This window comes from Montipora capricornis, chromosome 13, assembly GCF_036669925.1.
Source record: "Montipora capricornis isolate CH-2021 chromosome 13, ASM3666992v2, whole genome shotgun sequence".
Lineage (NCBI taxonomy): Eukaryota > Metazoa > Cnidaria > Anthozoa > Scleractinia > Acroporidae > Montipora > Montipora capricornis.
In genome coordinates, this window is record NC_090895.1 from 34,848,842 (window position 1) to 34,876,341 (window position 27,500).

General features: G+C 38.2%; 2 protein-coding genes across 2 annotated transcripts in view; both read right to left on the bottom strand.

Annotated features, from left to right (window-relative positions):
- The window catches only part of LOC138028918 (fibronectin type-III domain-containing protein 3A-like), a 24,878-nt gene extending 520 nt beyond the window's left edge, over positions 1 to 24,358 (bottom strand). Inside the window, exons 1-27 of the mRNA XM_068876559.1 lie at positions 23,521 to 24,358; positions 23,126 to 23,164; positions 18,421 to 18,464; positions 16,986 to 17,116; positions 15,547 to 15,606; positions 14,577 to 14,715; positions 13,923 to 14,104; positions 13,666 to 13,793; positions 13,046 to 13,089; positions 12,439 to 12,525; positions 12,245 to 12,320; positions 11,306 to 11,368; positions 11,101 to 11,166; positions 10,755 to 10,873; positions 10,494 to 10,605; positions 10,245 to 10,316; positions 9,817 to 9,920; positions 9,173 to 9,286; positions 8,907 to 8,978; positions 8,708 to 8,785; positions 8,527 to 8,619; positions 6,886 to 7,091; positions 3,983 to 4,027; positions 3,727 to 3,900; positions 1,690 to 1,856; positions 1,267 to 1,400; positions 1 to 833 (exon numbers count right to left, since the gene is read on the bottom strand). The exon at positions 1 to 833 is cut by the window's left edge and continues 520 nt beyond it. Coding sequence (XP_068732660.1) covers positions 492 to 833; positions 1,267 to 1,400; positions 1,690 to 1,856; positions 3,727 to 3,900; positions 3,983 to 4,027; positions 6,886 to 7,091; positions 8,527 to 8,619; positions 8,708 to 8,785; positions 8,907 to 8,978; positions 9,173 to 9,286; positions 9,817 to 9,920; positions 10,245 to 10,316; positions 10,494 to 10,605; positions 10,755 to 10,873; positions 11,101 to 11,166; positions 11,306 to 11,368; positions 12,245 to 12,320; positions 12,439 to 12,525; positions 13,046 to 13,089; positions 13,666 to 13,793; positions 13,923 to 14,104; positions 14,577 to 14,715; positions 15,547 to 15,606; positions 16,986 to 17,116; positions 18,421 to 18,464; positions 23,126 to 23,164; positions 23,521 to 24,046 — 3,417 coding nt within the window. The 5' untranslated portion in view covers positions 24,047 to 24,358 and the 3' untranslated portion in view covers positions 1 to 491. The remainder of the gene's footprint in view (positions 834 to 1,266; positions 1,401 to 1,689; positions 1,857 to 3,726; positions 3,901 to 3,982; positions 4,028 to 6,885; positions 7,092 to 8,526; positions 8,620 to 8,707; positions 8,786 to 8,906; positions 8,979 to 9,172; positions 9,287 to 9,816; positions 9,921 to 10,244; positions 10,317 to 10,493; positions 10,606 to 10,754; positions 10,874 to 11,100; positions 11,167 to 11,305; positions 11,369 to 12,244; positions 12,321 to 12,438; positions 12,526 to 13,045; positions 13,090 to 13,665; positions 13,794 to 13,922; positions 14,105 to 14,576; positions 14,716 to 15,546; positions 15,607 to 16,985; positions 17,117 to 18,420; positions 18,465 to 23,125; positions 23,165 to 23,520) is intronic.
- Positions 24,359 to 26,344: 1,986 nt separating this feature from the next.
- The window catches only part of LOC138028955 (uncharacterized), a 3,747-nt gene continuing 2,591 nt past the window's right edge, over positions 26,345 to 27,500 (bottom strand). The window contains exon 2 of the mRNA XM_068876602.1: positions 26,345 to 27,500. This exon is cut by the window's right edge and continues 254 nt beyond it. Within this exon, the coding sequence (XP_068732703.1) occupies positions 27,115 to 27,500 (386 nt within the window). The 3' untranslated portion in view covers positions 26,345 to 27,114.

The window sequence follows — 27,500 nt, forward strand, 5'->3', positions numbered from 1 at the left end:
TGATTATGAAAGCCTCTTCCTGCCGCAACGACACCACCCCTTCCGCCTTAGACAACAACATTGCATTTCTATGCTTTAAACGTACACCTTTGGCGACAGTCTACGTTGGAACTACCGTTAAAAAAAAAACCCGTTTCAAAAGTTTCTCATTTCTTTCAACGAGCGTCAACAGACACCACACACTAACAACAAGTCTCTTGTCACACCAGAGACATAATTTGCCAAAAGTAAGACCAATAAGATGAGGATTGTCTTTAGCATGTGACTGATCTGTTTCCGGTTTTAGGGTCTTCAATACGATTGTCAAGTAGACTCCACCACTGACCTCAACCGCGTTACGACACCGTTAGTACAGCACCAAGCCATACCGGTGATATACTAGATGCACAATCAAATTGTCATCTAAATACCATTCCGTCTACCATTTGATTGGGATAAAATTCATCTGTATAACTTAATTGATAAAAATATATCGGGTACAGTGTACTTATCTAATCCGAGACGCCAAATAGACACGGTAACAACAAGACAACGAGGACAACCAAAAGCGAGAACGCAGAGAAGAACACCATCGCCCACTGTTTATCTGTAAGTGTTATGTTAATTGGCACTTTCACTTTAGGTACGAGGTCGTCTGGAGCCCCTTCAGCTTCTGAAATCTTCTTTCGAGGAGACATGGTTCTGGTTGATATCACAGGTGAAAAGGCTCCTTTGATTGGGCTTGGGTACTGGTCTGGAGCATTCATAAGTCGTAATGCGCATACTCGGAAGCGAACCTCGGTGGAGTCCGGAAGCGACTTGTACTCGAACTTCGTGTTCGGTCCCTGATAAACCTGAGAAAATATCGGAGTAACAAGTTGGGCATCTAGCATGATCAACATATAGTGGTATATCACTGAGTAAAGATTTCCGTATTGACTTATCCGAAGGATCAACTTATCCAAGGAAAGGGGAGGGGACGGAAAGGGAAGCGAAGGGAAGGGAAGGGGAGGGGAAGGGGAAGGGGAAGGGGTAGGGGGGTAGGGAAGGGCACAACATAGTGTCAATGCCCGCTGGAATCTTGCAAAAATAAACTTTTCATGGCATTTTACTCAGTGTGAGTTTTGACGTAGATGAAGTCAGCCACGGAAACTGTCAACATTATTACTATTATTTGTTTTGGCTCTGTACGACGAAACTATGTATTAATTGCGGAATTAAGAAGCCAAATTGATAGGAAAAACCCAGGTGGCAAATTTCCGCATTGAATAAGAACTTTAACCCTACCCGGAGAAAATCTTGATCCTTTCCAACGCACTGACCCTGAAGCAAATACTCAATGCTCTCTCCACCCCTCACAGTCTGCACAGGATCCCAACTGACACTAACGGAGGAATACGTTGCACTTTCTGCTGACAGCCCTAAAAAGATACAAAAGATACGATTTTTTGACCTTCTTCTTAAACATTTCAACGAATAAGTGTAGAACAAAAGGTCGATCCTTTTCTTATAGGTGGTGCAACAGAGTAATTATTTACGTCCAAAAAGCCGTGTTTTGCTGAGTGCCACAAACTCAAATCCAACCTGAATCACAACGGGTGCAAACGAGCCTATTGTAACCCACAAAAATTACACGGAATGATTGTAATATGAATAGTCGCATATACAGTACAACGGAAAGTACAACACATTATCATTAAGGGTACTCACCTCTGACAACAATGGGAGGTTGCACAGTAGTTGAAAAGGAGACGACATCAGAGAAAGGCCCAGGCCCAGCGTCATTACAAGCCTGAATACAGAACTGATATTCAGTTCTCTCCTGCAGTTTACCGACCTTGTAAGAAGTTGTGGGGCCATTAAACACAGTTGTGAAGCTAAAATGTAGAAAAAAAAAATGATACTGCGATGAGAAAAATACACTGCGAGATACCAGGATGGTTTAAAATGAATGAAAGGATTATTTTCAAAAGAGAATGAGGTGTTCCATCAGTGGGAGTGAAAGACTAAATATATACCACTTATTATCCTCGTCCGTTCGGTCATTACAGGGAAATGTCAGCACGATGTCTTGATGTATTAACCGAGCGATAGCGAGGTCAATACATCAAGACCTCGGTCTGAGATTTCCCTCCATGTAATGACCGAGCGGACGAGGTTAACAAGTTATTTATTATATGGCTTTTTTTGGCTCAGTTTTGGCCTGTTCTTCATCCTTTGGATAATAAAACTCGCTCTCGCTGTGGCTCTCTTCGTCGCTCATACTCAAGAAGTATCTGTATGCTAGTTTTTCTTTCAGTTATCGAAAATATAGTTGTATTTTGTCCATAATTTTTGTTTGTTTTCGCCCACGCGCTCGTAGCTTTTAGTCTCAACTCAAAAGAGCCGTCGAGCCGAGAAAAATTTTCATAATGCCCGGTCATTACACGAAAATCTTACCCGCTCAGCAGCCAATCAGAGCGCGCGTACTGTTGTAGCCATATAATAACATAAGTTAATCCTCATTTGGTAAAACTAAATTTTGGTGATTAAAAAAAGCCAGTCGCCAAAAAGTAATAATAACTTGGTCGATGTTAAACCTTTTTACCGTGTCTTTCGAGTGCTGTTTTATACGATTTAAAAGATTGAAAAACTTGGCATAACTTTACCTTAAACTGAGAAAGCCGGTGAAAGTAATCAACATGAAAGCAATATTTCAAACTATGCACTGAAGTATTTCTATATACCACTTTATTAGTTAAGAAATAAACATTCTTAACTACAATCAGAAAAAAAAAACTATGTATAATCACTAAAAAAATCACTAAATATAATTAAATAAACGTCTCTTTAAAAATACACTTTTAGAACGCTCAGTCTTAATTTTTGGTAGGATGTATGGGTGCCCCCTTACCCTCGAAATTCTATTTCTCTTAACCCTTTAACACCCAAACCGGCTTACACCGGCCAGGCTTAGTATTTTACTCTGTCTAACGCCAGACGATTTAACTCGTCAATACACTTTATTCCAAAATGGCTGCCATTCGAATATGCTTTTGTTTGATTGCAAATTGGCCCTTTTGGCCTCGTTCGAGTTTAAATATTCTTTTGAATTTTACTTTTGAAAGCGAGGTCAAGAGGGCCAATTTGCAAGGAAACAAAAGAATACTAAAATGGCGGCCATTTTGGAATAAGGTGTATGGGGGGGGGGGGGGGGGGCCCCGCGGGAGACAATGGGTGAAGGGGCAGCATACAAGCAAGGGGGTGCTCACTATTAGAGTTGATGTCTGTCCGCCCATAGTCTAGCATCTGACTGTTTAATCAGATCCTTAACTGGTGCGGTGTATTTCAAATACCCAAATTTGACAGCTCTGTCTTATAATTTATCAATTCTATACAAATACTTGGAAAAACGAGCACAAGCCCATACCGAAACTGCATCAGTAAAAAGTGATATTATACGAGAGTGGAAGAGATAATGAAGCATATCCCCACTATAATTTCTTACACACCCCTAATATATATACTTATATATAAACTAATACAAAGAAGTATAGATGAATTTTTCAATATATAAACTAATACAAAGAAATATATATATTTCTTTGAGGTAGTTTGAAGACATCAGTCGGTTTGAATCCATCATCCCCTTGCTCGGTCGTGGACAAAGCTATAGCCAGTTTTCTCATCTTTTGAAGTCAATAAAAGGAAGCGAGACTTCAAGAAAATAAAATATTTATTTATTTCTAGTTATTTCGTGACACTTACTTTCCACTTTTGTCCAACATCTGCAATGTGTATGTCACGCCAGCCGCTACATTTTTGCCCCCTGTAGCGTTACGTGACGTCCATCTCAGTTTCAGGCTTTGGTAAGATGCTGTTGCAAGTTCCAGCTGTGGAGCGGGTGGGGGAAGGTCATATGTCGATGCCATTACAATAGAGCTAAGGAAAAACACCATAGAGGAAAAACCATCAGAACTACAACATGTAAACAAATACAAAAATAAATAAATAGATAAATTACCTGAATGGGCCACAGCCTATTTTGTTGACAGCTTGGACACGAATTCTACAAAAAAAAAAAAAAAAACAAAATGAGGAGAAACGATAATCATTTACCAAACTCTCTACGTTAACTGACTGCACGCATTTGATTGGATAATTTGGCCATTTTGATAATATTTCTAGCAGCCAAGTTTATTGTAAAGGCCTGGCCAAACGCTCGCAACTTTTCAACGCAACAGCTTGCAACAATGTTGGGCACAACATGTTGCATACGTTTGGCCACCGTGTTGCGATATGTTGCGATATGTTGCAACATGTTGGATGATGTTCGATCAAATTTGAAAACGGTCAAACTTTTCGTGCAACATTTTGGATGTTGCATGATGTTGTACTAGTTGGCCACGTTCACGCAACAATGTTGCGCTAAGGCATGCGCGTTAGGTCCACTTCTTGCGCGCCAAGGGCCTGGGGCACATGAACATTGACATGTTGCGTTGAAAATGATGAAAGTGTTGCGTGCGTTTGGCCACCCCGTGCAAAACATGTCGCAACATCGTGCAACAATGTTGCAAGATGTTGCGTTGAAATGTTGCGAGCGTTTGGCCAGGCCTTAACTCTCTCGTAGTAAAGCTTCCGAGCTAGAAATTGGAGGGTCACAGGTTTTGTAAGGGAAACGCATATTTCTTTTCCGAGTACCCTATATCCAGGTCACCCACAATCCGAATCTAATGCAAATGGAAAAAATCTACTGTTTTCGCTCATTTGCATTAGATTCGGCACATGTAAAGTTCGACGTTTGAAACGGGCCTTAAACGTCAGTGGAGAGCTTTAAGCAAGGAAGTCGACGACCGGTACGAGAACGTTATGCAATACTCCAAGTCGTTTAGCATATCGTATGTCAACATCCCAGGAATCAAATTGGTAATATGGAGAGAAAAATTGAAGATTTATCGTAAGCTGCTCGCGTCCTCACTACGCATAACCTCAATTTTGGTCGTATCAAGTCACTGCAAAGAAAAGTAAAATGTACAACGCACGTGCTGGGCGTGCAGATCCTTGGTTTTTGTTAATTACACCTATTGTTTAGAGGCGTTCTCGAAGTCGTGGTTGTCGTCCTTGATTACGCTCGCTATAACTCATAACTATCATCGACAACAGTCCTTCTCAGGACAATATATGCCAGACGAATGAAAGGCTTAGTTTCTTAAGAAACTTTAGTGCTGCTTCGGTGGGGTGTAAAACACGAAAATTGCTTAGTTGATAAAGGTAACTTAAACACCGTAAGAGCGACCTTTGAGCCAACGTTTCGAGCGATGGCCCTTCGTCGGAGATCGAAAAGTCAGGTCACATACATATATGTTATTTGCCAGCCGGGAGGTCCGTATAGCGAAAAACTGTGACCGAGGTCTTGAAATGCTGCCCGAGACCGCCGGCCAAGGGCAGCTTTTTCAAGACCGAGGTCACAGTTTTTCGCTATTCGGACAGACCCTTAGCTGGTAAATGACTGATTAATTTTTTTCCTCTCTCTCTCCCTTCCTCTCTGAAATAACTTTTTCTAATTGTTGACTCGCACCGCGCTTGATTGCGAATGCAGTATTAAAGCAACTTACAAACTGAACGTTTCAAGGAGAAATATTTTTATTTGAATTCTATTTCCAAACCTCTTGTCTAATAAAAAGTAACTTCTGTATGTAAAATGATTCGGTGTCGAAAAAAATGGAAATTTAAGGTCATCACACGAGGCTGGGATTCCGCCCGCTGTGAACGGGCCGGATGAGAAAATTCTGCCCACCAATCAGATTGCAGGATTTGTTGAATTCCGCACGCTCACGCACTGAGAAAAAAATAAAGTATCTTGATTGAGTGAGTGATTGATTTACCTTTGTCAACTCGTTTAACAAAGCCAAATTTTCCAAACTTAGAAGCCTTACCTTACAATATCAAGATCTAGGTGGTTTGCAAACCAACCTCTAGAGACAAAGACAACAACGCTGCAACGTACAATTGACCCTTTTACACGAAAATTTTTGGTTTTATTGACAGAGTTGATAATCTACATTATCAACATTGGTTTTATCAACGGAGTTGATAATGTACATTATCAACTCTGTTAATAAAACCCAAAATTTTCGTGTACTTCTTCCCCACCGACGCAGCACCACAGTTTCTTTAGAAACTACCCCCTTTAAGCATTAATTGACCATTTTACTCACAGCTGTGTGCTTAGTTACCTGACCTGTGAATGAAAGTGAGGCTGGAGTTGACCTGACTAATTACAGTAACCAGCAGGAAAACGACATTAACATATGAAAAGCAGGGAGGTTCAGGGATGGTTCAGTGGTGAGAGCAGTCGTCTCCCACCAAAGTGGCCCGGGTTCGATTCCCAGATCCGGCGTCATATGTGGGTTAAGTTTGTTGGTTCTCTACTCTGCACCGAGAGGTTTTTCTTCGGGTACTCCGGTTTCCACTCTCCTCAAAAAATGTTTGACTTGATTTGCGTTGATTGTTACTTTCAATTTACTGTGTCCCCAATTCGTGCTTCAGCGCTAGAACGTCTAGACACTTAAATAAAGTCCCTTTCCTTTCATAACAAGGTCAACTCCAGCCTCACTTTCATTTGAAGACAACTGTAAAAAGGTCTACTGCTGGCGAATGAACAAAAGGAGCTAATGAGAGATCCTTTGTTTTCGTATGTAGCGATGACGTAACGTGAAAACCAACGAAATGAAAGTTACTAATTTAGTGAAGTCTCGTGAATCTCGGAGAGAGCATATTGACAAAGTACAGTGAACACATCCAACTCCCAGCAACACTTGGTAAAAAGGGCGACTGCTTGTACGCACCGACTCAGTTGTCAACGCAACTGTGCGTGTACGAAACGCGAATTAAGAAAGTCGCAATTACACACAATAGATGTCTGACCTGTAAAGAGTGCTAGGCTGAAGATCTGTTATGTCGTACTCCTGTACAACAGGTGCCTCTTCCTCGGTTTCAGAGCCTTCGGTGGTGTTGACGTCAAAGCTAATGTTCTTACAGCCCGCCACCTCCACATTGTAAGAAGTGATAGTCGCGCCATTGTTTCCAGGATGTTTCCAACGCAAGCGCACATGAGAAGACGATTGTTGTACCTACAGAGTATCGATTTGTTAACAATTCTCAGTTTGCACCCATGTGACGAGACTACCATGTTGGTGTACAAAACAATAGAAAATGGCCCCACACGTTTTGCATAATAGAGCGAGTTTCAATTGAGTGTCGTAAAACCAAAACCAAAGTAATTACTTTGGCCAATCAGAAAGGACTGAGACAATCCGGCAAACCAATCAAAACTCGAAGTAATTACACGTAGCCGACACAAAGCGCGGGAAAATGTGCACGCGTGAGCCACGATTGGTTTTGGTTTCACTTCTGATTGGTTGAAAAAATGGCGCGAGAACTTTGAACCAATCACTGAGTGAAGTAATCATAAACCAAAGTAATTATCTAATTACTTTCGACACTCAATTGAAAACCGCTCTAATAGAGTCAAATTCCCAAAAGACATTTTACTAATTGTTCCGTAAATCAACAAAGCCGCCGTGACGTCAGATGGAAACCATCAATAATACACGTCTTCACACAATACCGAAAGCAAAAGAGCCAATCACTTCCATTGTACAGCACCCACTCTGATAACACCTTATCCGTTTTGGTTTGCACTGTGATAATGTTGAAAAGGTTCTAGGGCCATGTACATGTATTTAACCATATATAAAGCTGTGATGTAGGTGAATGAATTTTCACTTTCTAAAAAGTACCAAATCTTAATGACTACAATATACGTTTAACACCTATGTCAAAATTTTTGTAACAGGCATCGTTCAGTCAAATAACTAGACCACTGTTTGTTTTTAGTACCACAACTGGGTAACTTTTTTATGGGCACATGACTACTTCCTTGTTTTTCCAAGGCTTGAGTCTAAAAAAAACCTTACCACGTCCATTAACAATAGGCCATTTCTGAGTTCATGTCTGCCTCCTCTTCAAAGCGAGTCTAAGTGCGAAGTTTTTGTTATGAATATTAGTTTTCATTCATATGTAAAGTAGAACTAATTACCATCGCAAAAACTTCGCACTTAGACTCGCTTTGAAGAGGAGGCAGACATGAACTCGGAAATGGTCTATTATTCTACGAACGTGCTATTGATATGAAGTGATAGATATCCAACGAAGCGCGTAGCGCCAAGTTGGTCATAGTCATTTTATATCAAGCAATTAAGCCCGAGTAGAATAATTGTTTTATTAAAAACTGCAGGCTTTTTTGGTGTTCCCAAGGGTAATATTGTAGAGTAAAGCATTGATTTTTGCCTCTGCCAATTCCACTCCAAAATGGCTTTTGTTGGCCAAATTTTCTAAGAGCTGCAAAAATGTTTTCAGTTCGCTTTAATGTTGCGCGTTCCTTGACCATATTAGGTAGAGCAGGGTATATGAACTGATAGCCTGTCAACGAACCAGTGAAAATGCTGGAAATCTGATATCCGCAGTTCAGTTTTTAATAATGGTTATTATACATAATGTACTTACCACTTTAATTGACGAAATTGCAGAAGGTGAGGCTGGCGGGGTTTGACAAGTACTAACTGCACTCCAAAGACTGTGGCCTACAGCACTTAAGGCCTTGGGAAAAGAAACAGTTCTAGTGAGTGAACAACTTGTAAAACTACACCAGTTCAAAGGAGATCAGCATTCATGTCTAACAACAAACCTTGACACGAAAATAGAAAAAGCTGGCTGGACGAACTCCTTTCCGGACCTCACAAGTTTTGTCTGGCCCAGTATAAAGCTAAAAGGAATAAATTTAATAACAATTAATAAATTGATAATATTATCAACACATTTATACCCTGGCCTCTGCTCAAAAACGTTGTTGGAAAGAAAAAACATTATCAAAATAGTTACGCTACCTCGACAAAAGTTCCTTCCTCCATCCATTCCAAAGTATAGCCTGTAACAGGGCTTCCATTTTCTTCTGGACACTGTGGAGGTAAAAATAACAACAATTAAGAAAAAACAAACAAGGTTGTTTGGTATTGCACTGCATAGTGTTGCCTCTTATGCAGGCCTACATTTTGGATCGTGGTGCAATTTGCCCTGCAAAAAGTGAATTGAATGACTGAAGTTTGCATAGGAGGATACATGAAGTGCAGTGACTGCTATCTTATTTTCTCACCTCCCAGGATACAAAGATTGCAGCTGCTGACCGACATGTAATGTCAGGTGCATTTGGGGTGCTGGGAGGACCTGGAGCTGTTGTGATATGAGACACTGGTGACACTTTGCCCACCTGTTGGGAAAATAACAGAGGTTTCGTGACCTACAGTTATATAACTTGTCTCTGTGCTGCAATAATCCAGGCTTGAACAGGAAAGTTATGTACATGTATGAGGCAGCACTTAAACACCACAGAGTAAAATTAATTATATATTAATTAATTATAAACTAATTATATAATTATAATTATAATTATAATTACTATATATTAATTATATACTCTGTGGTCTTTAACTGCTGTCACATTACTTTCCCGTTCAAGCTTGGATTTTTTTCGCACTTCTTTGCAAGTGATAACATTGCTTGAATAACTGCTAGGATCACTTTCACATTAGACTTTTTTTTAAATAACCTATTTGGGCAACAGACAGAGAACTAACTGGATTTTTCTTCTTCCAATAAGTGTTTTGCCCAACTCTCAAATAGAATAAATCCCTTAATCAAGACCAAAGAAGTTAAAAAAACGCAAGAGGTATAGTCAAAGGGCTTAATAAGAAAAATGACAAAATCTGATTCTGGCCAATGACTATTTGTTACTCTTACCCCAACTTCATTTTTTGCCTTTATTCGGAAACCATACGTTTTTCCAGGGAGGAGTCCTGCTACCGTACATAGATTGTCAACAAGATGGTGGATTTCCCTAAACTCTGAAAGGCAAAGGAAAAGCTGACATTTCACATTTAATGCAAAGAATAATATAATAATAATATCATCATCATCATCATCATCATCATCATCATCATCATCATCCAGTTACTGTAAGTCATTTTACACTTTGTGTTACCATTTAACAAACACACCAAAGCAAAAAAAAAAAGAACTTTCATTTGTGTCAAACAATAAAACTTGAAAGACAGTAGCTAGGAGGGAAACCAGAAAAATCTAATAATCAATTGTTATTCAATAACAAAACCAGAGGGAAACTATGGTATCCCTTTACACATAGACAAAAGTTATTTCAGAAAGCAAACCTTTAGTTCCGGCATTTTCCATTTCCAAAATGTATCCAGTTATTTGGGAACCTCCATTGTAATTGGGTGGATCTATAAACAATGCACAAAAAAATGGTTGTCTTTATAATAATTTATGAGACTAAGCAAAAGGTCTCATAAAAGAAAAATTAAACCACTTTTGGAGCATGTTAATCTTGACCCTCGCATGGCACATAAAATAATTACAGCTTGAGATTCCAGATTGCCAGCACACAAAAAACAACTCACCCCAGCGAAGATCCAAAGAGTTTGGTTGAGCTTTATGTGGTTTTGACAACAACGGAGGATTAGCTGGCCCTGGTGCTACTGGTAGTGTACGAATCTTTGTCACTCTGGACCACTGAAGAAACAAAGGCAGTGTCACCATATCACCCAACAAAGGGTTACTGTATATTATCTGTCTCTAAAATTTTCATTGAATTCGAACTAAACATTACAAACTAATACATCTCTTAATTGACAATGGAGCTGTTGTATAAGCCAACTCACATCACTGGTACCACCCTCGCTGACTGCTGCAAGACGTATCCTGTATAGGTGTCCGGGTGACAGGTTACTGAAAGTGTATTCACACTCCAATCCCCTGTACACTTCTCTAAATTCTCCTCCTTAAAAGAACAAAAATAATAATGAAAATCAATATTTTGCTTTCACTGTCACTTCCAAGAGAACAAGTAAAACCTTTGATTAATATATAATACATAGCCAAATGATCCGTTGTATGAATGGTTAGGGCAACTTGGTGTATGATATATGTCTTTGGTTTAAACCTACAAACAAAGCCGGGTTTGATAGAATCAACAAATACACAGCAGCCTAAAAAAATTTTCATTACCTTTTCCATCATCTACATGTAACAAATAAGCAGTGATCTCTGATCCTCCACTGTCAGATGGAGGACCTAAAAGAAAACAAGAGATACTGTATACTTCAGTTTCTTCTAATGCAATCTTGAATGGTCTTAACTAAAATTTACTTTGGATGTTTGAAGGTAAATAACTATCTAAAGTCACAGAGCTATAAGTAAATACTGCTATTACCCCATGAGACAGCGAATCCTGCAGAGCGAACCTTGCCTTCAAGCCAAGGACTTGAAGGTTGGCCTAAGAAAAAAGATGAGTTGTTAACTATAAGACTAATGACAGGAAATTAATGGAAAATTAGGCTCTTGAAACACTTATTAAGCTGTCATTTAACCCATTGACTCCTGGAAGTGAAACTAACAGACTTTACTACATGTATGTCAGAATGCCAGACATTTTTACTTGTTAACTGGCGATGTACTAGAATGCCTGAGGAGTCAATAGGTTAGAAAGTTATTTATGAGTACCACTTCTTCGTCCAGTTGCTCAAAATCTCTTTTAAACCCATTCACGCCTCAAGCACTGAGTCCCAATTGACAAATAAAATAACAACTATCTGGCGTAACACAGCATATTAAGCCGGTCTATAAGTCTTCCCCTCAGGAGGAAAACCGTTAGGCAGTCTTAATAAAGTGATTCGTAGAACTTTTGTTGGCGCTGAATCCACCAAATCTACAACTCCGTTAGAAGCTGTTACTATTCCATTTCAGTTATTGGTCTAGAAACGAAAAGACAGGGGTTGACTGCCCAAGTTGATGCCTTCCAGGTTGTAACAATAAGAATAATAATATTATAATTAACAGAAATTTCAAGCTCATGATACAACTTTTTAAAGACATGTTTCGGCATGAGTCATGCCATCATCAGTTTAATGTGTTGTTTCCTTTTCCACTGTTTTAAATACGTTTACAATTTGAGTGCGTTAGCAATTTGAAATTTAAAATACTGTCAGTAACAGTTACAATTCTGCGCGTGCAAGTGCACGAGTGTTAATTACATAATCGAGTCACAAGAAGCAAAAATCATTGTTGTGTTGTAATTGCGCATTTAGTTCTGGCTGGCTGGCTGGCTGTTATTGACATGAAGTTATGGCAATATTGTTATAATTATTGTTACCTGGTCTTTCGGGATGAGTGCCAAAGATAACTACATCACTCCACCTGCTTTTACCCTGGCAATTAGCAGCAAGCAGCTAAAAAGAGAAAAAAGGCAAAAAAATATCCATGAAATATGTTTTCCTCGTAAGAAAAATAATTAACGAGGTTTAAGCTTTTGGCTACGAGGATACTTAGACTCCCTTCAACACTTACCCTAAATTTGTAAGAAGTGTTTCTCTGCAACTTGTCAACAACACATGTGGTTTCCAATCCACGATACACTGCACGGAAACCATACCCCTGAAAGGTTTAATACAATAGAGTTGGACCAATTTTTCAGATCAAAGAGGTCAACTGGAATTCTAACAACTTTCTAAGTACTGTACAAGTTAATCTACACACTGTATCTTTAATGCAATCAATATCATACGAGACCACCCCTCAAAGGAGACACATTTTCCAAAATGCATTGCACCAGAAGTATTCTATTACATGTAGTTATATCAGTCTTGCTAGAATCTCTTGTGACCCGACCACCTCCCAAAAGCAACCAACTACATGTAGAATCAACGTTGGTTGGTTGCCTTGACTGCAAAGTCACTTTTCAGGATTCAATTTCATTTACATGAATGTATATAACTTTTTTATTCCTCTGGGTAAAAAGTTGTTTCAAAATGGTTTACATTTCATACCCAAATCAAGTTTAGACATTACCTATACACCATTCCTCGACATGAGCAGGTTTAGCCACAACCCTTCGGCAATATTATTAAGCCCCTTTTAGTGTGTCAAAAATGTGGTTTAAATCTTTATAATTTACCGTAGCATCATCCTCCATTTCCACCAAATATTCAGTGATCTCAGCTACAAAGAATAAATTGATAAATTCAAGATCCTTAGTAAAAGGTCATATGAAGCAATAATATTAAGACTTTCTTGAACTATTTATAGCAGCACCTCTCTTATTAAACAATGGTTGGTGTCTGAGATATCCAAGAGAATCCTCTGTGGCATGCAGGCCCTTAGAGAGATTTCAAACCACCTCAAGTCATGTCCCCCTTTCCCAAGCATCCATCACACAGATGGAATCATTAAAAAGAAAGAGGGAGTAAAGCAAAGGATAAAGATTGTAAAAACTGCTACACAAAAATGCACAAGAACTTGAAATTGCAATGATGAAGCTTATCCATGATGGGAACATGTACTGAGCTGTAGCTGCATTTTTAACCACTGACAAAAGAGTCAGATATACATTATTACTGTGGTCAACTTCGTTTAATACACAATGTATATTCATATTTGATATCTGTAAAGATCCCAGCTTTAATCAATGCAACCCTGCATTTGGGAGCTTGAACAACATACTGAAATGGGTCTCAAGCTTGAACTAATTAACTTTCTTGGATTGAATTTATCTGCTATGGTGATAATATAGATTACCTCCTTTTGATTCTGGCTTGCTCCATGACAAATGAATACTATTCACACCTGCCCTATCCATCTTTGGAGAAGTGGGTGTTGATGGCACACTGGCACAGGTAGCACATTTTAGCTCTTTGCTAAATTTACTGTTAGAAAGAGAAGTCAAATGAGATGAAACATCAAAATGATCATCTGTGGGTAGCAGTGTCAACCAAGGTAGACATCTTTTGTATTGCTGTAGCTACTAACATTTCTTTTTTAATATTAAGAGTTACCTTGCTCCTATGCCATTGACAGCTTGTACTCTAAATGAGCAAGGTGTAGCAGGAGGAAGCTTGTGTGCAAGTTTAAACTGTCTTTGTTGCCCACTGTATATCTCTGTGAAAGGCCCTCCCTTCTCACCCTTGTTCCACTCCAGTCTGTACAGTGTGATAGCAGAACCATTATCTGATGGAGCCTGAGGAAAAGTACACATTAATTTTGGAAATGAATCAATCAAAATGTACTGAAATGAGATGAACTTAGTAGTTCAGGGGTTAACTGTCCATTGAGCTGGGAAGCAGTACTCCAGAATAAAGTGAAACCCTGTAAGCAGTCAACAACAAAAACACTGTCACACTCAAACCAGTAATAATTAGAAGTGTACACAGGGCCACAGACACAGAGCTTTTGAGAAGATTAAATCTTCTCGATTTACCAAAGAAGCAAAAGTAAAATCAAACACTGTTCTGTCACTTGAGCTACATGACAACTGACCAGCATTATTATTTTGTTTTAATTTTCTTTAAAACGTTGCCTACTGTAAATTACACTTTGATAAGAATTTACAAACAAATTACACTTTTATAAGAGTTTCATGGCAATGTAAGTGACTAAAAATACATGTAGATGCCATAAATCATGCCACTCAATATTAGCTAGTAACTAACCGCCCACTTGAGAGTGAAGCTTGTTTTTGCCTTGTTTGCAAGATAAGGCTGAGCTGGAGGTGACGGCACTGAGCTTGGCATATGGCAAATTCCCTCAGGTGAAAACTCCCCCTTGTCACCATCCTTCTCTGCTTGGACTCTTAAAATCAAAAGGGCAACAGCAAATCACTTTTTTTGTCCAGTAAGTCAGATTTTGGAGGGGCTAATGCCTAGATGGGTAACCAACTGGGAATACATGTACCATTTGTTATACAAGTGGTAGGCTTTATATGGGGAACACAGATGGTGCAGCAGCAATGAGTACACTTGACCCCAAAGGGTACACAGGATTTATACATATCCTGGTTGTTGCTGGGCCACATTTGTGCTGGATCTCAATCCCGTTCCAAGAGTTTTCCTTATGGTTTTCCGTTTTCCTCCCTCACCATTTGGAGGAGCAAGGATGGCACGGTCGTTTAGGGCGCGACCTTGTTGCAAGAGGTCCTGAGTTTGATTCCCACATCTTGCCTCCTTGTTTCGACTTCTCTCCCTTTCAATGTAGTTTAAATAGCCTTAAATACATGTACCCGTAAAAAGGAGAACTGATGGACGGGGGCGGGAAGGGGTAAAATGAGCATACTGTTGACCTTAGGGTTTGTCAGTTGAATTACTGTTATGAGTTATCAACGTTAAATATGTTAAATGTTTATATGTTAACGTTAATTTACTTTACCAAAAATCAGCATGGGCCTTGGGTTTCATTTGTGAGGGCCACGAGGGAGAATACACTATGGGGTTTATAAATACAAATTCCTAGTTAAACAAAGTGTAAAAACTTCTCCCATACCCTAATTTAAGACTAGCTTTATTCTTCCCTTCTCTATTCAAATCATTAAAACAAAATTTTCAAGCGTACTAAATACACTGTACATGTAGCAATTATAAATTAAAACAAAAACATAAAGCAAATCATTCCTATAAAAAAATTTACCTAAAGAGGTATTGCATCCCTGGTGTGAGATCTTTAACTATAAACTCTTCATCTGAGCCACTATAAACAGAATTAAAAGTGGCAAATCTTCAGTTAGAAATGAACAGATCAGTAAAAAAAATCATCACCTGAATCAAAGAACTGGAATGAACAAACTTTCAAAATTTATGGCAATGTATCATTATTAGGTAAAAGTAAAGAATCTGATCCCACCAATGTGTTGGCCAATGCGTCGGTCAACTGTCAGTGGCGTGTCGGTGACTCATTTGGGCCTTATGAAACTGTTGAAATGCTAAACGTACCTTTTTCAAACTGAATGGAAATGTATTCGACGGAAAACTTTCACTATGATATGAAAATAAGAAATTTACTTTTGACCGCCATCTTGTATTTTGTGATATTAGAACCCAGTTCCTACTACGACAAGTGTTTTTAGAAGCCATTTTTCACTCTGGCAAACGCGTTGCACAAGACTTTATCTTTATCAGCTATTTATATATGTTATCACAGGTGCGAAAAAAAAATTGGACATGCGGGACTTTCAAGTCCCATAATGCGGCAAGAAAGGTCTATTATGTGGCAATCAAGAACATAAATTATTTGAGCACAAGGGAACTACATATTGCAATTGAGTTGGACATAGACTTTTGCAAACTTGGTGGCTCCTAAAGGAGCCGTTTTCTTTTTTTTTGTAGTTGACAAAGCCCTTTAGGAATAGAAGGCATCTTCCAACGCTTCTCCTTTTCTGCTGCCCCCCTTCACTTTTTGGCCTTCTGTTTTTTTGTTGGTGGCTGCTCACAATCAAATTTACGACTGTCGCCACTACAAGAACTGCACATCACTTAACAGTGGATTCTTGTATGACCAGCTTGTCTGCAGACAGTACACTTTGTTAGACATTGAGCCATGTCGGTCGACTTGCAAATTAACTCCCCACTTTGGTAACCGACCCTTGCCAAAACATCGAGAAGACCTAGGTACTAGTGTTTCATTTTAAAAATGGCGGCTATTTGCTTATCACGTTTTCGTCTTTCCTTATGAAGTTGTTCTTGCTTCCAACTGAAAGAAATAACAAAATTCTAAAAGAGTAAGTATTTCGACCAACGTGTTGGTAGTGTGTCGACCGACATGTCGGTAGTGTGTCGACCAACGCGTCGGTAGTGTGTCGGCCGATGCGTCGGTAGTGTGGTGGTGGTGTGTCAACCAACACGTTGGTCGACGTGTGGGCCGATGTGTTGGTGGGATCGGATTCTTTACTTTTACCCATTATTAATACTTAAGATTTTATATAAAAAGAGCAGTTCTCTTGCAGAGTCAAAAGACAAAATCAGAAATTGGTACATTTTTCTCAAAGGAATTGAACAACAACAAAATTGTATTGTACAGATTTTACCAGACATGGCCTTAAAGCCGTCCTGCATCTACAGCAGTGCCAATACCTGTAAATTGAGTGATATGGTGCTGCCTTTGTAAACATCTGCAGATCAAAACTACACCCTGTGAGATGACTGTTGTTGCTGACTTGACCTGCCCAAGACACTTTCACTGTTGTACAGTTCAAAACTTCAATCTAGAAAACATGTACAGATAAAAAAAAAACAGTTCAATTTTCTTTATACTAGTCTATGAGATGCCCCTGGTTTGCTTGATCAACTTAGCACGACATGCAAAGAAGTAAATTACAAAAAACAAAGAAGAGGAACTCAAGGACACCTGTAGCTTGTCTGCCATAACAAGACCAATGCAAACAAGCCAAACAACACTAATTATTATTGTTTTGACTCTTTTCCACTCGTTTTTTTTTACGATTTTAGTACACGTACATCTTATAGCCATAATCAATAATTTTTCTGGCAAATAACAAAAGTTACGGTTCACACTGCAACCAGGTTCACAATAAGATGCCACTCTGTTTTGAATAAATTTGAATTTAGCTTAGAACGCTTTGTCACTTTCTAAGCTATAAATGATTAATTATTAATTGCATTTATGCAGTGTCCTAGCTTCATGTATGTACCTTGCTAATTTGACTTAATGACAAAAAGTAACCCGGCATCTGATATTCAACAGGCTCTCATGGAATAATAATATTGTTTATTATAAAGAGCCAGGGAATAACCAACCAAAAAAGTTAATTATATCCCAGTTAAGTCATTGCGATTGTATTGTCTGTTATAAGAGCCAGCCTTCATGAATTCACATTTTCCAAAAGCCAGTAAATCTGCCTCGAATGATACTACGTCACTAAATCAGTCCGCGGTAAAGCTAAAGAGGTTGAGCCAAAGAGAAAGAAAAGAAAAATGTACAAATTTCAAAGAGCGGAGTTAAACGAATTCGAGTAGCTAGAGTGGGATTCAGAGAAAGAATTGATGTGCTGCAGATACTGTAAAGCTTTTTCCATCTTCACGCATAGTCAATGGTTCCCTGCTAGCAATGCTCTCTTTTCCCATCTTCACCCATAGCTGCTAGCTGAGCTCTCTTTTCTTTTGCATTCGACGAGTACAGGAAACGAGACCTCAACCATGGGTCGAAACTCACTGCGTTGAGCATGTGCAGCAGTCAACAACCAGTCTCATGTCCAACAAGTGTGAATGAAATGATTATTTGATTTAACTTTTCATTGAATTCTGAATGCTTGGACCCTTGGACCAAGCGATAAGTGTTGAGATAACTAATAACTGACAACCGATAACCATATCACCATACAAGATCATACAACAAGTCATACATAAAAGCTGATAAACTGAATATTGACCGAACCAATCAGAAAGCTTGAAATGCAATATCCGAGGTTGGAAATTTAATAATAACTGTTATTCTAACTACAAAAAGGATTAGCTTCAGTGGATTGGCACAAAATCATTAAATAATTACCTCTGGTGCCTTGTGTATATTTAACTCTTCAGGCATTATTTTCTCTACAGCAAAACAAAGAAGGAAAATTAAAATCAACTCCTCAATACTTTACAAAAGTACGTACACACATACACATCTTTTACATCACTGAGTTAAGCAGGCTATTAAATCTACATGTAGGCCGGTATGCTTTGGATAAGTAAATTACAAGTCGTCAATTTGTTTAGGGTTAAACTAATAAATCAATAATATATTCATTGTTAAAATCGCTCATCTACAGAACAAATTTGTTGTTATTAGTTTCAACAGCAAGTATATCCTCTTTAAATTTCTTAAATATTATGCTTTAAAAACCTTCCCAGTTTTATACAGTGTTGTTAGTATTTTATTCCACATAAAGTCATATTTCCATTTACCTGTCAGTAATAATAATTATCATTGTAAACCAAGACTGAAAAATGGTTCCTGATAGAGATCAAATTACAATAGCTCCATTTTCAAATTTGAGTCAAAACAAGAAGCTATCGAAGCAAGGAAGGAAACCTCTTTTCTGAATCTCTCTACCTCACTTCCTTATAAGACTTTGTTCAGTAATATACTATTTTATGTTAAGTAGTGTGGTTGGTACAAATGGACTGAAACTAAAATAGACAAAGACTTACAAAACTTCAAATTTCATAAATTCAATTTTAAGGTTGTCAAGTGTAGCTGGCTATATAGAAGCAAAACTCAGCAATTTATTCTACTGTCTCAGCAAGCTACATGTACATCTTACTTGACTCACTCACGCAGCTCTGTTTATCAAAAGATAGCATTTCCCACATTCCATACCATCTAAATTTAAAGTACCAAGGCCAATTCCCACAAAGCCCCTATTATTCCGCACTAATTGTTATAAGAAAACGTATCACCTCTTTAACCCTTTCACTCCTGTGGGGTTCCCCACTGACCAGTATAATCGTCTGGCATTAGACAGAGTAAAATCTGTGAGTCTCAGTGGCCCTTACAGGAGTGAAAGGGTTATTAAAATGTATATTTTAGTTTTGTAATCACTGTGTATCAATCGATATTATACACAAGATTAACATTACTTTTCCCACTTCACTGCCCAACTCAACTAGCTATTGCTACATTGTAACTGCGGTTGTGAGAATTATTTTTATTTTATATTTTTTTATTCATTCCTTTAACCCATTGACTCCAGGGGTTCCCCATTGAGGAGTAAAGTCGTCTGGCATCAGACAGAGTAAAATATACAGTATAAGTCTCAGTGGCCCTTACAGGAGTGAAAGGGTTAATTAATTAAAGTGACAAACATAATTATATAATTAGTATCTCATTCTGTTTTAATTACTATGGCAGCAGTCTCACATCTATGGAATGTTGTTTGTTCAGTTTATAGCCTAGCAATCCATATTGCATTTCGAGGCCAGGCTCTCCACAGATATTATGATTGAAACAAATTAATGACATATTAGGCTGTCACTAAAATAGCTACGACCAAAAATCTCAAAACAAAAATTATTGTTGAAGAAAAAAATAAGCACTCTCAGTTGGATGTGCAATGTGATGATGAAGACTTGTTCTATGAGGTCAAGTACGATAAAACTATCATAATCCCAATTTAATTAAATTAGACAAGTGGGGGTTGTGAGAAAAATTTTAGGTCACTGGTTTCAGGGTCAAAAATATGTCACAAATTATATAAATAGAATGATAGCATCACACCTGCCACTCTTCTTTTTTGAATGATACAAAAATTCAGGCAATTTCCTAGTTAGAAGCACTCACAAAACCAACAACCTGAAACCAAGAAATGCACCTGCCCACAACACAAAACCAGCTGTTCTTTCACCACCAACATTGCAAAAAGGTCAGGACCTGAGCAAACTACAAAAATCACCAACCACTTCACATTAATCTCCACTACAGACAGAATACTGTATAATAATTTATGCAACAAAGTCTACATTGGAAAAACAGACTGGAGGACAACTTGGGAACTGCTTCCATGAATTTCAAGACATCACAAAAAATTGGAAAGACACCTCCAAACCATGTAGTCACGCCATTTTAATCTCCCAGATCACTCCAGCCAAAACAGGACTGTCTGCAGTCTGTCTCTTTACCAATTAACAACACAGAAAGCTGCCAAAGATTTAGCACAAAAGTGGCATGATTTATCCCCAAGGACTCAACAAACGCTCATCTCTTGGCAAGATCCTTGAGGATCTTTGCAAGGAATTTTGAGGATCTTTTCTAAGATCTTTATTAGGATCCTTGAAGATCTTTATGAAGGCATAGAAACTTCATTTTTGCTTTTCATGGTACGACAATCAGACCAATAAAATTGCTTTACCAAACAATGTTAAAGGGCAGTAATTTCTGAGGGGTAGGAGGGTTTTGTGGGAAACTACTTTTCCAAAGAGTAGAAAGCAATATACAATCTATCTGAAACACGAAAACATACTAATACGTATGTTGTTTTGAAACAAAAGTCAGTTTTGAGATAAACTTAACATTATGAGCTTCAATGTTTCTGTTTTTCTTTCAGTTAGCTCGTGCTACAATCTCCCGAAGATACATGTAAGAGCGATGTGTCTTTCACTTTGGAACGGATTCAACACATTTAAAATGGCAGTCTCAATTGGAGTCTTGTCCCCAGACTTCCAGCTTTGTCTCCTTTTCATCTGACCAACACTTCCATTCACTTGATTATTGCTTTTTGATACCATCACATGTAGTAAACACATTTTTTGATAGGATTTATGTTTTATTGGGGGTAGTAACTCATAGAAAATGCGATTAGATGCAAGTTCCCACCATCTTGACGCTTGTGTGCAATAACATTTTCTTTTTTGTGCCTGGCATTTAGACCACGGACACGAACCCGAAGTCAAATTTTCTCGTCATTGAGTAACAGATCGTGGCCTTGGGAACGAGATTGTTGAGGTTTAGTCCGTTACGCCAAACTGGAAATTCTAAAACAGGGGCTTTACTACTCAATGGAGAAAGTAAATCGCACCAAAAACAATAACAGTTGCCCTCTCGGTCCACGGATCAAAGGCAAGCAACAAATATCTGTGAGGCTGGGTGTCATGTTCCTGGCAAGAATGACTGCTGGAGAGTCAGAAAATGTTAAGAATGCACTTAAATCGCCATAACTAAGTTTACAAATATGATGGATTATTTTGGCGTCAATAATATTCTTCATAAAACAATTGCCTTTGTATACGTCAACATCAATGTCAAAGTCTTATCAACAGTACTCATAGTATAGAGTAACATATGAGAATTTAGTGGTTTCTTAAAGTTTTTGCAGTATTTGTATTATTCACGGTTGTTGAAGTACTTTCGTTCGACCTTCAGAAGGACTGGCTAGTAAATCGTGACAACGTTCACGAAACCTACCGCGTTAACATGTGTGAGTTAGTGAAGTTTTCGGGCCTTAAATAAGAATCAATCTGAAGAAACTAACAAAATGTGTAGACAAAGGAACCTTGTAAGTTTCCTTTTTATTTACTATCGTTTGCGAAGTTGTTTAAGTAAGTGAAATGTTCTCATCGGAGTTTGCACAAAAATGTGAAACAGTCGATGTGCAACCCAAACATAATTTGCAAAGTGGATGGTGAAGAAGCTAAAAGTTTAGCTGGATAATAAGCTTAACAAAGCAACATATTTTTATTAACGTTAACCCTACTGTTTACACTGTTGTAATAAAATTCTATACGTAACTATTAAGTTGGTATTCACTTTCTTTTTTATAAGTTAAAAAATTCGGGAAATTCCTGAGGGGAAGGGGGTCATCAAAGACCCCCTGGAACAGAAAATCCTGGGGGGAGGGGGTGCAAATCAAAAAGTCTTCCCATGGGGGGGGGGGGGGGGGAGGAGTATGGATATTTTCTGGAACCACACATTAATATTATTGAAGAAACAGAGAACAATGGTTTATGAATAAGATTATAAGGTGCCAAGACTGTGTGGACAGCAGGCAGCTATTTTGAGTCCTATAAACCCTTTTGCTCCCAAGAGGTTTTCCATTTCCAACTAAACTTTGCCTGGTAATAGACAGCGTAAAATCTGCGTAAAGTCTTCTGTTTTAGAAGGGAATTAGGGTCATCTTCGCCAAAATTTATTCACCATTACACACTTTAACAAAACCTTTTTGTGATTAATGAACATCACAAACACCAGAACTAAATACACCAGGAAATGACTTTCAAGTGTCTGGCTCAAGTGTAAGACTTTCTCATAAAGCAAACAAAACTTATCCTGTTTAAGAGGGCATAGCTATTGAGTGGATGTCCATGTTGTTAAGCCACAACTGAAATGCATGGTTTTGCTGCAAACTTTATCTTGTACTGCATCATTCCCTCACGGTTAAGGAATAACATGTCTTCGTAGAAATGCCCAAAATTATTATCAGTTTTATTCAAAATATTTGTTACCCAATTCGGCCGAGCAAAAAAAAAATATGTTTTTCAAATAGTTCAGCCAGGCCTCAAGGAATTTCCTATCTTGATATATCTGCATAGAAAACAAAGCGAATCCCTGCTGAAAACTGTCAATAGAAATAAGGTACTTTCTCTGATCCATGTTACAGGTACTTGTTGTACAAGCAATGATCATTTATTACTTATAGATCAAGATGTTTGTTATCAGAAAAGGGAAAAGACGAAAAAGGGTCAATATAGGCACACGATAACATCAATAAAAATTTTACCTTTTGTGGACTTGGTTTCTTGCGAGGTGTCTTCAAATTCTTAAAAGAAAGCAAAAATTGAACTTTGGCGAGCATTTCAATGGTTTCAATAGTTTGCTATTCAATTTTGCGTGTCCCACTACTAACACGTGCGATCGCGCCAAGAAAATCCAGCAATCACGGATGAAACAAAAAGGAAAAAGAAACTCCCCACTCTAACATACGATAACAAGAATTGACAAGAATGCAAATTCTTACCGCGGGGAAAAGCTCAAGATTCCCTTGGTTAAAAAAATAAAAAAGTTAAAGATGATGTGCTTTTTTTCCTTAATGATAGACATAGTTTAAAAGAATGCCTCGTGTTCTCAAGTTTTTTTAAAAAGAAAACGTAAGATAACAGCATGAAAGTAAATTACCGTCTTTTGAAGAATCGGTCTTGTACTTTTCTCCATTCGTATTGGCTGAATTAACTTGTACATACTGTTTAAGACCATGAATTGGCAACTGCATCACTTGATGGCAATGGCCATTACAAGTTTCCTCGTCTTTGCTGCTTGCCTTTCTCTCCCGCAGCTTCTTTTGAAGTTTCTCTCGTTGTTTTTCAAACCGTTCGTCTCCTTTTCGAAAATCACCGTTTGCGCCGTGACTTTGGGGCTGTGCGTTCACGGAATCACCACAGTTGCAATGGTGACAATGATTCAAGTGTTGAAATTCTCGAAAACTTGAAGTACAATCTGAGTCCAGCTCATGATAAACCCCGTTTTCCGACCGGAATACTACAGAATGGTCGGAATCTGGGTCGACGAGACGCACAATCTTTGGCAAAACTTGATCTTTCTCCGAGAAATTCAAACAAATGACTGCTCCAGATGATGTCCTCAGTTCGATCTTGCTTCCTACGGCAACTTCTTGTGAGGGCATTTTATTCAATTCTGTCGACATAACCACAGAAAAAGACCCTTTTTAATGTTCCAAAGGCACGACAACCGTCGCCTGATCAAACTTCTCTTCTTTTGTAGGCTAGTGCTCAAGATAAATTCCGTACTCCCGTGAAATATGTGAAAGCAGCTTACAAATGGATCGATGAAGTGTCAGCGCGCCATAAGCTTTGAGAATAGCTCATAACACTGAAACCCCAGTGTCTGATAATAACTCTACTATCATAACTTTTTCTGTAATCTAAATGTGAAGAAAAGGATCAATTACACAAGGAATATTCCTTTCCCCAACAGCTGCTCGCCACCGTTTAGTTCCACGTAGCCTACGTAGACGGGTTTTTGTTTTCTTGTACTTGACAACCGCTGACCGCATGTTCCCATTGGGGACTTTGCGGGGGAGGCCTCCCACAACCGGAACTTGAGAATGACGAACTTGAATTAAATCTCTTCAATCGATTCAGGTTTCTAGAAGAAACCGGATCATACATATATCCATTTTAAACTTTCTAAATTTAACTTTTCCGTTTCCGAATTATTTTCTAAGGAGGGGTTTCCCTGATAACATTTTTCTCAGACAAGAAACGGTAAAAATATTGTACTTACCCAGTCGTCCATCAAAACATAATGTACTATTTAAAGGCTACAGTGTAAGAAGAAACATTTCCTCATTTCCTCTTTGCGGGAAATTCCTGTCGAGGTTAGAGTTTGAGCTAAATAAAGGGATTCTGAATCCAAGAATAGTATTTCTGTTATGCTCTTTAATATCAACAGTTAGACTCCCACAGCTCTTAATAGCACTTTCCAGTACAAGGAAATTTCTTTGAACTTTGTGCCATACGATTCCTGCTTTAGTTTCTCTAGAAAACGCTCATGTTTCTTTTATTCTTTAAAGATTGGAGACTGGCGGTGGTTTGAATCTTGAGAGTTTAAAAAATTAGCCATTCCCTCACCCTACCATGTTTGAACATGTAAATAGCATAAGGCAATATTACATTCAGCTGGACTTTCTTTAGGGAGAGTAAGATCTAAACAAATTGGGGTGTTAGTCAGTCAAGGATTTTCATGGATAAAACTAATATTGGGACATATCCTTTCAACTGCATTGTGTCTTTGTATATGAATATCATTGTTATAAATAGTTGAAAATATTTATTGTTATAAATATTTGAAAATATTTCTACTATCTTAAACACAGCAGTGATGATTGCTATTGGTATTTAGGAAAGAGAATGTTAAAAAATAATCACAAAAATATTTCCTGAGTTGCAATAGCGAATGTCATCATGCAAATTAAACCATAAGATTTTTATTCTTTCCTGCAATTAAAGTCAAAGTATCTTTTATCTTCAGGTTATGATTTATGACACTTATTTTATAAGTAGTTTCAATGTACTAGAGCTCAATCTTTGAATAAAACTACATTCATGCATAATTCCTTTTCCACTACAGAGATTTACAGTGTATAATACAATTTATTTCATTAAAACTAAGAAATATTTTCAGTCTACAAACAGCAACGCATTAATCTACATGGGTAGAGGAAAATACTGGGTCTGTGAACCAAGCGAGTCTCGCATTTAAGTATAAACACCCATTTCAAATGGCGCTGATAAACAGTATCTATTGAGTAAGTGGGTAGGTTTGTACCTCTTGTTGAACACTATATGTCATTGCGTGTATATTGTTGAACTTCCTATTGTTTTCTGTGCTAAATCCATTGTTATCTTTGTTTGTTATATTGCTCTGAAAATTTTTATTTTGCAATCCAAACCAGTCAGTCAGCAGGAAGAATAACTTATTTATAATCTTCTCTTCACTTTTTCCTGCTCAAATTAAGACTTCATGATTGCCAAGCAAAGCCTTGATATTTGTACATGTACAATTTAGCTTTTAAAACAAAGGATTTAAACCATCCAAGGGTCTTTTTGCAGTTTGTTTCTGCCTTTTAGGATACATGCATATTGAATTGCTGGTGTCATTTGGGCTGTCAAAGGACTAAAAGCGTTGCATGACAACACACAACGGATGTTTTCCACTCATCAGACTCTTCACCCTGATCCTCTTTTGTCTTTCTCTTTGAAAGTAAGTCATTGTCAGACATTGTAGGTCATTGTAGGTCATTTAGGTCATTGTAGGTCATTCCTTGTTTTAGTACATGTATCTACATGTTATGTAACTCTTTCTCCACTGTGTCAGCTTACACTGACAAGTAAAATTGTCTGGGTGTTAAACAGAGCAAAAATCTTTCAGTGTCACTCTTCAATGGGAAGAAAAGGGTTAGTATCAAACAAACAACTATGCATCCCTCCATCCTTTTTTTTAATACTGTCATCAAGAGAACAATAGTCCATGGGACAAGACCACAAGAGGTCAAAAACAATAATTATAATTATTACAGTCATAAGGACACTATAAGGGAATCCACATGACCTAATCAATGGTTCACAGCAGCTTAAATGCATCCACAGTGAAGGGGTTAAGTGGAGCAAAAGACACATGTAATAAGATGCTAATAAACTCTGCTCTTGAAGGATGAAGTGCTATCTTTGTGGATGTCACCAACAGTACTATGTCACCTGGTAGGCTCTTCCAAACTTGAACTGCAGAGTCAAGGCTGCTGCCTAGCGGTCGCCCGGTCGCCTGGGGCACCTTATTTGCGAGCGCGGGCAATCAAATTTCTGAACAAGTAGCCCGAACGGGCACCTTACTTGAATAATCCTTACTTTCTTGTAAATTTGATCCCAGCTGGAATTAATTAATTCTGAGCTCTTGAAAAAATGATTCGGGCTACTAACTTTTAATGTTGGAAGCCCAAAGGGCTCCCGGAATTTTTCTTAGGCAGCAGCCTTGAGAGTGGATAAAAATTTTGCCTGTGGAGACAGTCCTAGATGCATCCTTCTCTACTAAATAAATGTTCATTATCACGTGCAGGCGACAAAAAACTACTACCAGTACATAGCTTGGTTTTCTTTGTGATGGGCTACTTAGCATTCATGCTAAGTACTGCAACCTTGATCAGAATGTGCTATAACAACCCTTTAATTATCTTCCTTTGTCAGAATGACAAATACGTCATGCATGTTCACTGATAAAAAGTTCAAGAGACTTAAACTTACCACTGTGGTACTTTGTACCTACCACCACATTTGGCATTTGTTTCTGTGCAAATGGATTTAACTCAAACATAGTAAATGTCCCTCGTCCTATTTCAGTGATATCAGACATTGCTAACTGTTCAACATCACAAGTAGCATCTGAAAATCCACTAAGTTGAGAACTATCATTTTTTTCCAAGAGACCATTCCTACTGTGCACTACATTATTTGTTGCTAAAATATGCAATTTATCAAAGTTGTCAAGTTCCAACTCTGGGTTGTGTTGCCTCCACAAAGTCTTATTTATTTCCTTATCATCCTCTGCAAGGTACTGATGACTGTTCTGTTCTGAAATACCCTGAT